This window comes from Echinops telfairi, unplaced genomic scaffold (assembly GCF_000313985.2).
Source record: "Echinops telfairi isolate 266 unplaced genomic scaffold, ASM31398v2 ScPeMD7_7424;HRSCAF=8462, whole genome shotgun sequence".
NCBI classification, from domain to species: domain Eukaryota; kingdom Metazoa; phylum Chordata; class Mammalia; order Afrosoricida; family Tenrecidae; genus Echinops; species Echinops telfairi.
In genome coordinates, this window is record NW_022111324.1 from 94,151,898 (window position 1) to 94,165,083 (window position 13,186).

Below are 13,186 nucleotides of genomic sequence, written 5' to 3' on the forward strand. Positions count from 1 at the left end.
TCTCTCACACACACACACACACACACACACACACACACACACACACACATATCCTTGGGTGGTGCGAATGGCTAAGTGCTCAGCTATTGGTGGCAGCATGCAGGAAACTCTATGGTGCAGTTCTGTGGGTGCATGTGTCGGGTCACCGTGCATGGGACTCGGCTGGACACAATGACAGCAGCAGCCCTCCCCTCACTACTTACCCCTTTAGCGGGAGGAATATCATAAACCCCTTGAGCTTTTATCTCTCCCACCGGAACGGAAAACATGGGGACCTTCACGGACGAGGGAGGGATGTCGTACACCTGGAGAAGAACACTTGTGTTACCCAGAATGAAAATGTCTGCTAAGGGTCATTTTCAAAACACGACTGCACGTTGCATTCAGAGCCCCAGCGGCACAGTGGGTTGGGCGCTGGGTCCGACGCTGTCTGCTAGGGCTGCGGTGAGTCAGAACGGCCGGGGCGGCAGCGGGTTTGGCTTTGGGTGCGTTTCATTATGGATTGATTTCCCCGGCTCAGTGTCTGGCAGGGTCCCACGTAACAGAGGCTGATGGGAATTGTCTTTTCAGATGTGTTCTTTGCCATAGAAAGAATACAAACAGGGCTCTCGGCTGAAGTCTTTACCCTGTCTGCACTTTAGACTGTAATTTAAATCTTAATGCCTCCTGAAAGGAAAGGCAAAAAAATCCTCAACAAAAACTTTCTCAGATAAAAAGACTAGACTTTCCTGATTAAGCAATTCCAGAAAACACAATTTAAGTAACTTTGGCTAAAAAACAGAACATAAAAAGCGGCTTCTGGAAGGGCCTGGGTAAGAGGTCTCCTCGCATACACATGCTCTGTGACCCACCTTTCTCCCAGAGCCCACCCAATGCCTGAATGCATGCTGGGAGAGCCCCTCCCCTGGCGATCACACCCCGGTACTTACCCCCTGAGCGGTGTGGGAGGGAGGGATGTCATAGGTGTCCTTGGGGTACCGGGATGGGTACTCGTACACGTAGCCATGGCCCGTCCTCACTGGAGTTATCACCTGTGGACCAGGGGACACGGAGACGTAAACTTGCAAGCCCGAGTCCCGAGTGAAGCCCCCCTAGGTTCCTAGCAATGTGCCCCCTCTGCTCCCCCCTGTGAGAGGAACAGAGAACAGAAGAGAGAGCAGGAAGGACACAGAGACGCACCAGGTGAATCCTTTTCCGCCTCGAGGCACAGGAAGTTCTTGGGATAACTTTATCCCAAACACCACGGAATCACTTCACAGTCGCTCGGATGGCGTTTCAATTCCAGAAATACACTTCCAAGGAGAGCCATTTTTTAAATTCGAAAGTCCTGGATTCTCCCTTTGGGGCAATAAAACTCCCTGCGGCCTCGTCCCGCCTGGGGCTTGGGTGATTTGTAAAGTGAATAACCGGGTTCAGGCACTTAACCTTCTCGTGCCTGCCTGCCTTCCGCAGGATGCCTCCTCATCTCCAGACGTGATCAGTAGGAGCCTCGCTAAAATTCCAGTCGAGTTTTTCATAAAGCTAATCCCCACACAGCGCGCCCCGAAGTCACCAGGAGCGGTCTCTAACTTATGAACCGAACGAAACCCTGGGTCTGAGCGCTGCAGGGAACAGGATTGAGTGCTCCTCTCTCGTGCTAATTATCTTCCCATTTCCACCGGGGAAGCAAATGCCCTGACAGTACCTACATCCGAGGGAGGGATGTCAAAGGTCAACCACACTCACCCCGACGTCCGCATCTGGAATCAATGCAAATGAAATGAATCTCACTTGGCAGCCGCGTGGTTTCACAGCGACATACTTTGCTGGAAGGTGCCTGGTGGCTCAGTGGTTAAGCATGTGGCTGCTACCTGAAAAGCTTGCACTTCGAACCCAGAACCCACCAGCGCTCGGTGAGAGAGCGCTGTGGCATCTGCTTCTGCATGACCACAGGCTTGGAGACTCCAACGGGCCATTCTCCTCTGACTTACAGGGTTGCCGCGAGTCAGCAGTGAACATCACTGGTGTGCTGAGCACAGGGAGTGCAGTTATTTGGACTTGGTTCACTTTGAAATATACTTCAGCCTTCTAGTGTGCAGTGCTAGGGGTGTGGTGCCAAGCGATGGGCTGCTGACGGCAAGGTCCCGGTTGGACATCCCGTGGCTCTGAGGGACAGGGCTCTCTTCTCCCAGCAAGAGCGACAGTCGCAGAAAGTCTCAGGAGCCGTTCTACCCTGTCCCTCACGGTCACTACGAATCGTCGCTGACTCAGTGGCAATGAGTTCAGTTTTGTCTTTTTGGAGGGTTTCTGTATCACCAGGGTCCTGTTTCTGCCTAGGCACCCCGCCCCCACCCCAATCACTAACACTGCTCACCTCAAATCTAGCTCATGACCTTTGCCGATATTGCAGGCAGACATCACAAATTAGGAAGAGTTAGCTGTTTTCCAAGACACCACATTTAGTTCTTTTTTTTTTTTTTTTAACCTTTCCCTAATAGGAAAACTGGCATCAGGCTGCTTGCAAAACTGCAGGAAGAGGACTCCAGCAGGTGTGTCTTCTGCTGACATGGATGGAAGGCAGCCCTTCCATCTTCTCTCACCTCTCACTCCATGCCACCGAGTTGATTCCAACTCGTAGCGACTCTAGAACAGAGTAGAACTGCCCCTTTGTGGTTCTAAAATGTTAAGTCTTTACAGGAGCAGACGGCCTCATCTTTCTCCTGCAGAGTGGCTCTTGGGTTTGAACCACTGGCCTCAAGGTTAGCAGTTCAATGCCTAGTCCACTGTGACACTACAGCTCCCTCTTCTCCCCAAGGGGTTCTGAAATGTCAATATGAAAGTTCAGTATGGCTTTGTACCAATCCCTGGTGCTTACAACTGCTTATGAGTATGATTTCCACCATATCTCCCCCTGGCCCCAAGGCAGGAGAAAAACCGAGCCTATTGCTTTAAGGTTTGTTGGCATGAAGCATAAAGAACCATTTATAGAGCGGCCACTGGACGGTGCCAGCAAACCTTCCTTCTAAAAGCAGGATGCCCTCCCGGAAAGAAAAACACCCTGTGTCCCCAATGCCCTTGACCATGTATTTTTTGCACTTATTGTCTAGGAGAAATGGGGGTATCTCTGGTCTATCTCATCAGCTCCTATTTATAGCGCTCTCTCTTGGCCTTCGCAGACAACCTGCTCACCACACAGCTCTTGTTTGGTCCTCAAAAGTTCCTCAGAGGCTGAGTACAGCACACATGCAAATAGGAAACGCAGGCAGGTTATGCCAGGCCCAGCGTGGTGTTCCTCTGTGGTGGACAACAGAAGAAGGGGGCTGGGAAGGCAGGGTGGCTGTGGCCTTGGCTGTGCTTGGTGGAATATCAACATGTAACATGAGCCCCAGGAGGGGGGTTGGTGGGCGACAATTTTCCTATTCCTCTTCCCTGGCAGGGCGCGTTCCTGCTTCCCGGTATTTCAGGTCTCACTTCCTGCCAAATGTCACAGAACCCCAACTTGCTCTCTTTTTCTCATTTAGGGAATGCCTGTGGTCATCTATTTTTTAAAAATTTGCATTCCAAACCAGTCATTTTCGTTGTTTATGCATTAAAAGAAACAGATGGTGCAAACCACAAGGAGGAAAAGCCAACACAGAGTACAACCAAACCCCAGTGCCAGCACTCGCCCATGCCACCACTGAATCCCCCGGGGGCCACCTAGGGAGGCCAGTCAGAGGGGTCCGATTGGTCACATCTGGGGCATTCGCCTACATCCTCAGACCATCGCTTGGGGGAGTGCCAGGCCAATTGGGTGTTCTCTGCTCCGCAGGCAGCGTGGACCGGGCTGCGCCCTGTCAAGTATCCAGTTTGTGGTTCATTAAGTCCTTTTCTTCCTGCTTCACAAAAGCACAAAAAGACTTTCTACTCCCTCTCCCCAGCCCTCCTCCCCGCCCCACCCCCCTGCATTACTAACCCCAGCAGAGGAGGCACATCAAGGCCAGGTTTCTGCCAGGGCCCGGGAAGCTCCGAGGGGTTTGTGCCAGGAGGCACGGATCACACACAGGGCACCTGAGAGGGGCGATTCTTAATGAAAACAAGGCAGGTGGTTCTTTGTTCCCCTTTCGTTTGTTTTCCTTTCCTGCCGTCCCGCCATTCTGTAAGTTGATCTACAGTTACAAGGGCTCGCCCTTAGGGTAAATTGCCACAGAAAAAAGATCCCTTTCGTTTGTTTTCCTTTCCTGCCGTCCCGCCATTCTGTAAGTTGATCTACAGTTACAAGGGCTCGCCCTTAGGGTAAACTGCCACAGAAAAAAGAGCCCTTCATGCGTGTTGCCACAAAAGGAGGCCAAACTGTGGGGTCTCCTGGGACCTACGGCCCACCCGTCTCGCAGCCCCTCCCCTGAATCCACTGCATGTGGACTTCCTATCCCTCCAGTCCCAGGAGGAGGACACCATGCCTGGCCAAGGCGGCGGAAACCAGAGTTAGACCCTTGCTGCGGTGCTGCCACAAGGAGCTCAGAGGCAGCCAGGACGACGAGGATGGCGCAGGCCGAGCGTGGTTTCGTTCCACTGTACACGAGTCCAAATCGACTCGGTAACAGCCGACAGCAAAAGTCTCAGGGTGGCACAACTGCTGATGTGTTCAACGACCCGCCCAAAGGTAGCCACATCCGAACCACCAAGAAGGGTCTCAGCAAACAGGTCTCGGGACCTGCTTCCAAAAGGTCACAGCTCCGAAGACCGCGTGGCGCAGTTCTACTGTGTTCAACGGGCTGGACGGCAGCAGCAACAGGAGGAATCCAAGCTGCCGCAGACTTGTCCGCCAACAGAGACGAGGGCGCCGAGTTTGAAGCACTGCGAGAAGGGCAGACTAGAAATCCAGAGCAGGAACAGACCGCCGAGTCAAGCTCCAAGGCTGGGCTCTGGCGGGGAAAACCCAAGTCCAAAGCCGCAGTTCAGACAAGTCCCCCAAGTCCGTCTGCTTACAACAGAACCAACACACACTGATGGCGCTGGCTGCGAGGCACGCCGCAGATCCTGGGTGGCCTGGCTGCCTCTGGAGACACTTTAGATGTCTTCACGTCTTTTGATTTTGAGAGCCAGCACGCACACAAGCTCGCACGCATGTTGAGATCTGAAAGAGAACAGTGTAGCTCGGGTGGCAGTGGGGCCCAGGGGACACAGGAGAGCAACACATTCAACTAAGAAACAGTAACGTTTTATGGTGATCAGAAATTTGGCAACGGATCCATTACAAAGGTCTAAGGTAATCAATATCACTGAATTGTACATACGAAGAATGTTGAGTGACACACAGACACACCCCCCCCCCTCACCGGACCCCTAAGGAGCCTGACGCCATCCTGGGTTTGCCTCTCATCCGCAGCGCCCGGGTCTTAAGAGCCTGTGGAGCCCAGTAGGAAGGTGCGGCAGGGCAGACAGACTCCCTGGGCCCAGAGGGGGGTATTCCTCAGCTCAGCCAACACTGCTGTCCTGCAGACATGTGCCCTTGTCTTGCCAGTTTTCAAGAGAAGCCAGAAATCTGAATTTTTACGTGAAATCTTCTAATTTTCCAAATTGGCTCAAGCTTTTAGGGACAGTATCTTGGCCAAACCAAACATACCTGGGCTGTCGTCAGTCCTCACCTTCCTATGTGTACGTCTGTCCCCCCACTCCGTGCCTTGGGACCCTCTGAGGTCAGGGCCAGCAAGCCCGTCCTCGGCGCCAGGCCTCGGCAAGTCCGCACTCCCCCTGGTTTCCACACGTGCTCTGCACGCCCACACCACCGGTCTGTGTCCAGGAGAGTTCTTCTTCCTTTCCCCACGTGGACACCTTATCTGATTTCCAAGGTCAAGCTCCATGCCTCCCTCCCAGCGTGGGCGTCAGAGGCAGGCAGATGCAGGCCCTCCCTCCTCGGGAACTCTCGGGGCACCTCATCCGCACGTCTCCCGTCTCGTGTCACTTGTGCGTTGGCGGCCTCCACTCTTAGCATTCTGGCGTCAGCCATCAAGCCTTAACCGCTTTTCTGTTTTGTTTTGTTTTTCTTCCAACTTTTTAAAGGTATTTTTGTTGTTGAGAGCATACACCGCAAATGTACACCAATTCAGCAGTTCCTACATGTCCCACGTCGCTGGCACTGTTCGTCCATCGCACAACTGTGTCACCTTCCTTTTCTGTTCTTCCCCCATTTACACACACCTACCGCCCCCGAGGTGACTGTCTAATCTTGCCGGTAACTGTTGTCAATTGTTCCCATATAACAACCAAACCAAACCCACTGCCACCGAGTCCATTCCAACTCACAAGGACTGAGGAAATTGGCCTCATTGGGTTTCTGAGATTGTAAATCTTTACAGGAACAGAAAACCTCATCTGTACTCTCTGGGGTTGCTGGTGGGTTCGAATTGCTGACCTTGCGGTTAGCAACCGTATGAGGGCATCTTTGATCCCAGAAGATAATTCTTAAAAGAGCATAAATGATCAAGGCAGACATTTTACTGATGAAGCTAAGCTACCACTCAGTTTTAAGATAACTTCATGGGATTTTTTTCAGTTTAAGGTTTAAAGATTATTAAATTTTCAGGGCAAGTTTTAGGGGTTCATTCACCTACCCTTGATGGCACCAGCAAGGTTATAGAATTCATAAACATTTGAAGGACTGTTCTTCATTTTCACCCTTTTGATCAGGATTTGCCTATGGAATCTTTGATCAGAATGTTTAAGAATGATCGCTGGATACCATCCAAGTTATCAAGTGTCATGGCAAAGGGGGCAGTGATTCATGGAGGCAACTAGTCAAACATTCTATATCCTTCTCCTAACTCCTTCTCTCCGTTTCAGGCGGATAGAACTCACTGCTGTGCCTTGGATGGCTGCTTACAGCTTTGAAGACCTAAGCACTAGGCTGGGAACTAGGCGGCGGAACACATTATAAGGCCAGTTAATTGGTCTGCCGTGTAAAATCATGACCTCCAACCTCCAAAGCAAAGAACTAAATTCCACAAGATGTTTAGTTATATGTGCATAGGCAGCCTAAGCACCTATTTTGTTGTTGTTGTTGTAAATATACCTAACATTACTTTGGTCAATTAAACTTATATTTTGATTGCAACGCCAACAATTGGCTGAGCAACCCTACCCTTAATCAACACGACTTTTCCATTACATTAACTCCCCTTTTCCCTCTCCTTCCTACCCCTGGTCCCCACTAATCAACTTGGTTCTCTATACTTTTGCTTTCTCTTTATATACTCCAAAACCAAGCAACCAAACAACCACTGCCGGCAAGTCGGTTCTGAGTCATAGTGACTCTGCCTAGGGTTTCCGAGGCTGTCAATCTGAGGCTAGGAGCCGACAGCTTCATCTGCCTCTCTTGGTGCAGCAGGTCGTTTTGAACTGCTGACCTTGAGGTTAGCAATCCAATGTTTAACTGGCAGCACCATCACGTTCCTTCTTGCACTAAAGTGAGGCTGAATAGGAATTGTGCACACGTGTTCCGACTTTGAAAAGACGCACTTAGAACAGATGGCAGTTGTAACCAGGGTGCCTGTAGCAGTGCCAACAGATATAATGTGTTTGGCTGACGGCGTGAAGAACACTCAGGAGTGTTCCTCAGGGAGCTGGTGTGGGATGGTAACAGGACACCCAACCAAGTCTGTCCATAGAGTGTAAGCTCAGTTTCCAGGTAAGGCAGTTCTAGCTGGAGTGGAACCCATAAAGGGCTGAGCTCTATCTTGTCAGTCACCCACAGTGGTTATGGTTGTTAATTGTATGTGTCATCTTGGCTGGGCTGTGGTGCCCAGTCTGATCAAACACAAGTTTTAATTGCTCTGATAAAGTAGTTACATGTGCTTCAATCAATCAATTGGCCCTAAGTAAAGCAGATGCCACTCCATAATGCAGGGGGGCGGGGGTCTCATCCAGGCACAGAAGGCCTTAAGAGCTAAAACGGGGTTTTCCTGAAAGTCTGCAGTTACGTGCTTGACTGCTAAACCGAAAGACTGGAGGTTCAAGCCTACCCAGAGGAGCCTCCGAGGAAAGGCCCAGTGATCTACTTCCGAAGCATCAGCCAGTGGACCCTATGGTGCACCGCTCTCTTCTGGTGCCACGAGGTCGCCGCGATTCATTGCCCACCTGACAGTAACTGGTGCCCTGTGACGTATTCTGCTTCTGGACTGGAAATAGGCCCCCTGTCAGAATTCCTCCACTCTTCCCATCACCTGACCTACAGATTTTGGGATATCAGATGTAGGTTTATGGAGTCCATTCTTCTGATTTTGGACTTGCTCGTTGGCCACAATCAGGTGAGAAAATTCCTTAAATGGAAACGCTCCCTTTAGTCCTGTTTCTCTCAGACAGTGCCCTGGGAAAGTGAGGGAGCCAAGGGCGCAGAGTGAATGTGGTGGGGTGAAGCTGGGCTCCTCAGCCGCACCTGCACTTGGAAAAAGCCACTGCTGGAAATCAACGAGGGTTGGATCCCTTCTGTTTCTTGAGCCTGCGTGTGATACTAACACCTGGGGTCTTCTCAGTCACCAGCTAGTATCACAAGCTTTGAAGAAAAGACTCACTGCCTTTGAGTCAGTGCTGCCTCACAGCCACTCTCTGTGGGTTTACGGAGCTGTAACTGTTCATGGGAGTAGAAAGCCCAGCCTCTCTCCCTCAGGGATGCTGGTGGTTTCAAATGCTGACCATGCAGGCAGCCCAATGCATAACCACTATGGCACCAGGGCTCCGATTGCTTAGATGAAAGGAAATAATAATAAATAAATTAAAAAAAAACCTTGTGTGTTATCTAGCTATCAGAAGGAATGTACATACAATGCTAAGGGTCAGGAGCTATGCTTGCTTCAGCTCTGAGGATGTGTGACAGGCTCATGTCATAGGAGCTGTGTCCTGGGGGTGATGGCCTGGAAGAATTGGAGAACCTCCACTACAGACAATCAACCAAACTAATTCACTGCCACCAAGTTGGTTCCAGCCCACAGTTGAGTGACTATGGCTCATAGCAACCCTATATGGGGTTTCTGAGACTAGCTCATTACAGGACCAGACAGCCTCACCTTTCTCCCATGGAACAGCTGGCAGGTTTGAACTGCCGGCCTTGTGGTTAGCAGCTTAATGCTAAACCCACAGCTCTCCGTTACAGCTCTACCATTTCATTAGTGGTGAGTGTTTGAGCAAGGTCCTCAGCCACTTTAAGCCTGTCTCCTCCATAAGTTAAATGTCTTTTCCTCATAGGCTATTGTGAGTACATAATGTACTTAGCATGCTGCCTGGCACAGAATAAACCTTTAAACATTAGCTATTATAGTGATGCCACCAAGGCTATGCAAATTTTGCTTTGAATGTCCCTTTCTAGGAATGATGGAGTGGGTAACTCAGATGAACTATATTGTTGGAAATTATACACACACACACACATAATTTTTTTTAATTTGGAAAAAAGACAAGAGGGATCTTAATAGTACCAGAGAGCTAAAAGAGAGTGAAGAATTAATTACCTGGTCAAAGTTTGTGAGAGGCAGGGGAATTTAGGGAGGTAAACCGAAAGTTCAAGGCTGCTTTTGCCCCAATCTTGTTCATTGGAAACAGGCGTCTACACTATTTTAAGAAAACATCTTCCCAGGCTTCAAATACTTGCTACAAATAGTTTTTAAAATGCAATATTCAAAACACAGCTGAAACTAACCAATGAGTGCAGAAACAAGAAAAACAAGACAAGCAATAGGCAGTCTCTGCTTTCTCATCTATGTACTAGTAATCGCAAATACTGATGCTGTCTGCTTTCAAAACATTTCATGGTAAAGTCATAGGTGAAAACAAATCTAAGCAATCTTCCATGTAAGGCAGAATGGAGAAATAATTCATCTTCGCCGATGGCTTAAGCATTTTCAGTCAGGTCTAAGAAGCAATTGGAATTTCAAATCAAAGTGGCCAATGACAAGAGACTTTGATTTTAGAGGCCCATTGGATTGCTTGCCGGTATCATAATGATCACCAAACCAGTTCAGGTCATGCCAACGGACAAGTCCTGGGGAAAATGTGTGTAGAGAGAAAGTTATTTACCCAGACAATGAAAGCAAGTCTCAAAGCCCTGCCACTTCCTGACCTTCTCTTCAGTGGAAGATCACAAGCTGTTTTTGCCATGAGGACCTCATCGAGAAGCATTTCCACCACCCAGGGCCTCTACCAACCTTTCCAAGGACAAAGAGAAAGCATTAACAAGAGAGCGGAAGATACTGTTGTAGGATAGGAACCATCGGCTGGCATGGACGACAGATGGAGATCGGATGAGGAAGAGTGCACAGGTGGCTTCTACAGCATCGGTCAGGTTCTGGTGTTTTAAAAACTATTTGTTCACATAGTCACCAGAATTAAAAAAATATTTTTGTACATATTACTTATATATGTGTGTGTGCACATGTATTTGCAAAACAAACCAATCTCAATGTCCTCAAGTTCATGCTGATGCATAGTAACCTATGTATTTGGTTTCTGAGGCTGTGAGTCTTTACAGGAGCAGAAAGCCTCATCTTTTTCCCTCAGAGCAGCTGGTGGGTTCAACCTGCGGGTCCTGTGTTAGCCGCCCAAGAGATAACCCATTAGTCCATGAGGACTCCTGATATTTGTACACATCCCCAATATATATATTTGTATTTATATGTATCAACAGTTATAGGAAACACAAAAATACAATGAAAAAAATTCAAACACTTACACTAAATTTCTGGAAATAAAAATAATAAGAAATCTCACTCAGAGGGGTGAGGGGGACTTTTTTGTAAGTTGCCTTAGCTTCGATGTCTCATGATTGAAGTCTCGTGTTGAAGTCTCTACAGTCAAAGGCAACCACAGGCATCATCTACGTGAGGTGTCAGATAAATCCATACAGAAGAAGCACATCAGGCTATATGATCAAAGGATAGCTAATGATAAAATCCATGATCGGAGAGGGGAATTGTACTGGACCTTAAATTTGAGCACCCCGTTTGCAGAAAGCTACAGATGGCAGTGAAACACCCAAAATCCATTTGAAGACTTCTTATGTAGATTAAGCCTCCCTCTCAGGCAAGGGAGAAGCAATCTATTTTAGGGGCTTCCCTGGGGGCAGTACAGAGGGTCACCCTGTCAGGAGTCATTCCCTATCAGTTGTACCCTGACTGCCTTGGTTGGGAGGCCCCGAACTAATCTTGTAAGCTCTTCTATCCAACATAATGTACGTGTCCCAATCCTGTTCCAGCTTCTGAAGTCCCTCTTTTAACTGTGATGTATTGATCAGTCACCAAGCCTGAATTTGTGAAGGGCTCCTTTGTTACATGCCTTATTTAACTAGTGTCCTGTGAATCCTTAGGCACCATTATGACCTTGTGCTAATGGCCTCCCACATCTGAAGTGTTTTGTTTTTGTGATAGCTTTGTCCTTAGTAAGTATTCTCCTTAAAAAACAAACAAAAAAGCCCCAAACAAACAAACAAACAATAAAAACCAACCATGGGAGTGAACAGACTCACAATTATTTTGCCCCAGCCACCTCTGTCTTGCTGTGGTTATTGACCAGGGGGGTTTTCGCAGGCATCTGGGGCAGCAGGAAGGTGTGTGACCAGCTTCTGGGGTTCCGCCCGTGTGCCCAGTCAGGAACCAGGCAACCCAGGAAATGCTCCGGAAATATTCGTGTAACGGGTAATTGGTGAGAAGTTAAAAGGGGCCACAGTGCCAGAATGGTGGTGATAAAGTTTGTGTTTTTAACCTCGCTATTCATAGTACCTAAGATCATCTGAATTAAAAACTACATTTCACTGATTAGCAGTTGCCTACTTGCATTTTTCTTGGGAGGTAAATTTAGATTGATTCCTTCCTTTCTCTAATCCCCTCCCTGCCTTATTTATATTCTCTCTCTCTCTCTCTCTGGGTTTTGAGCACTAACCAGGGGATTGGGCTTCTCAAAGCTGCTGTTCGGAAGGGCTCGCTTCATTTCAGTGCGCTTATAAAGCATGACCAGCCACCATAGTATTTATTGGGTTTTATAATAACCTCTTTGTCTTAAAGTCCATAAAAGACTCGACACTTTCTCTTTAAATGAAAACTCTCTTTAAAGAAACGTGGCTGCTCTCCCCGTACACTCATTTGAGGTGGGATCCAGTTTTCTGAAACTGCAAAGCTAGAGTGGTGGGTCTGTTTCAAATCCAAGATTACTAGTTGTTCTTCTGTGACCAGAATGAAAAGCCACATGCTGCCTGTCCTGGCTTTATTAATTCTCTATAAATTCCCCCTGCCCAGTCTGGGGGTAGCAGTGAGCTCATTTATTTACTCGCATAGCAACAATATAATGAAAACGCAGTTGGGCCTTAAAAATACTGAGCCGTGGTCATCCACGGTTAACCCTTGCCACGGCTTTCCTGCTGTTCCTGGAGAAGTTTTTCCCTCTGTGTTTGGAAGGCGGCTCCCTTTTCCATCAAAGCCATTTTGATTCCTGAACTTATGCTGAAACTAAGCCTTATGCCAGCCCCATCTACATGCCTGCCACCCTCCTTTCCAGTTAGAGCTGAAGCTCCACAGTGGCACGGGCTCGTGAGCCGCACTCATTTGACTGGGCATTTGGGCGGCAGCAGTGGGTCGTGATGGAGACACTGCCCGATTGTTAAGCCCCTGTCATGCCTCCCCTGCTGCTTGCAGGAAGTGCTTTGTACAGCGAGGGCTAAAGCAATATTTAGTCATGGTGAGACCAAGCGTCAAAGAGCCATTAGAGGCATTAAGCGAGAAAGAACCTGATGGGCTGTGATGTGTAGGTCCCTCATGGGGCAGAGGCCTTTATCAGACAAAGCCGAATACAGCCGATGACAAGCTGCGACGTTGCTTTCCCGTAGTCCACAGGCTGACATGGCCTTTGCAGGGAAGATAAGGGGACACACCAGCGTTTCAGCTCTTTAAATGGTGAAGCAAATTCAACAGGACACTGAGCACTTGAGCTGGATTTTGAAACGGGCTTGAGATGCTCAGAGGGGACGTGCTTATGGAAACGAGGCACAGAGAGCAGCTGCTGTCAAGTTCATTCCCTCCCACAACACGCCCGCTGCTGTAAGCACAGAGCTGGCTCCCTAGGCTTTTCCTTGGCTGGGTTTGGGGAGGTAGATCACTAGGCCTTTCTTCCAAGGCGTCTCTGGTTAGACTTAGCAGCCAAGCATGTTTGTAGCATTCAGACACTTCCAGAAAGGGGTTAAGAGATGGGG

The 13,186-nt window shown here is 48.8% G+C and overlaps 1 protein-coding gene across 2 annotated transcripts in view; it reads right to left on the bottom strand.

The window, feature by feature from the left end:
- Positions 1 to 13,186, bottom strand: part of NEDD9 (neural precursor cell expressed, developmentally down-regulated 9) — a 143,224-nt gene that overhangs the window by 7,933 nt on the left and 122,105 nt on the right. For both annotated transcript variants that reach the window (XM_045298231.1, XM_004712192.3), the window contains exons 3-4: positions 930 to 1,031; positions 204 to 305 (exon numbers count right to left, since the gene is read on the bottom strand). In XM_045298231.1, coding sequence (XP_045154166.1) covers positions 204 to 305; positions 930 to 1,031 — 204 coding nt within the window. The remainder of the gene's footprint in view (positions 1 to 203; positions 306 to 929; positions 1,032 to 13,186) is intronic.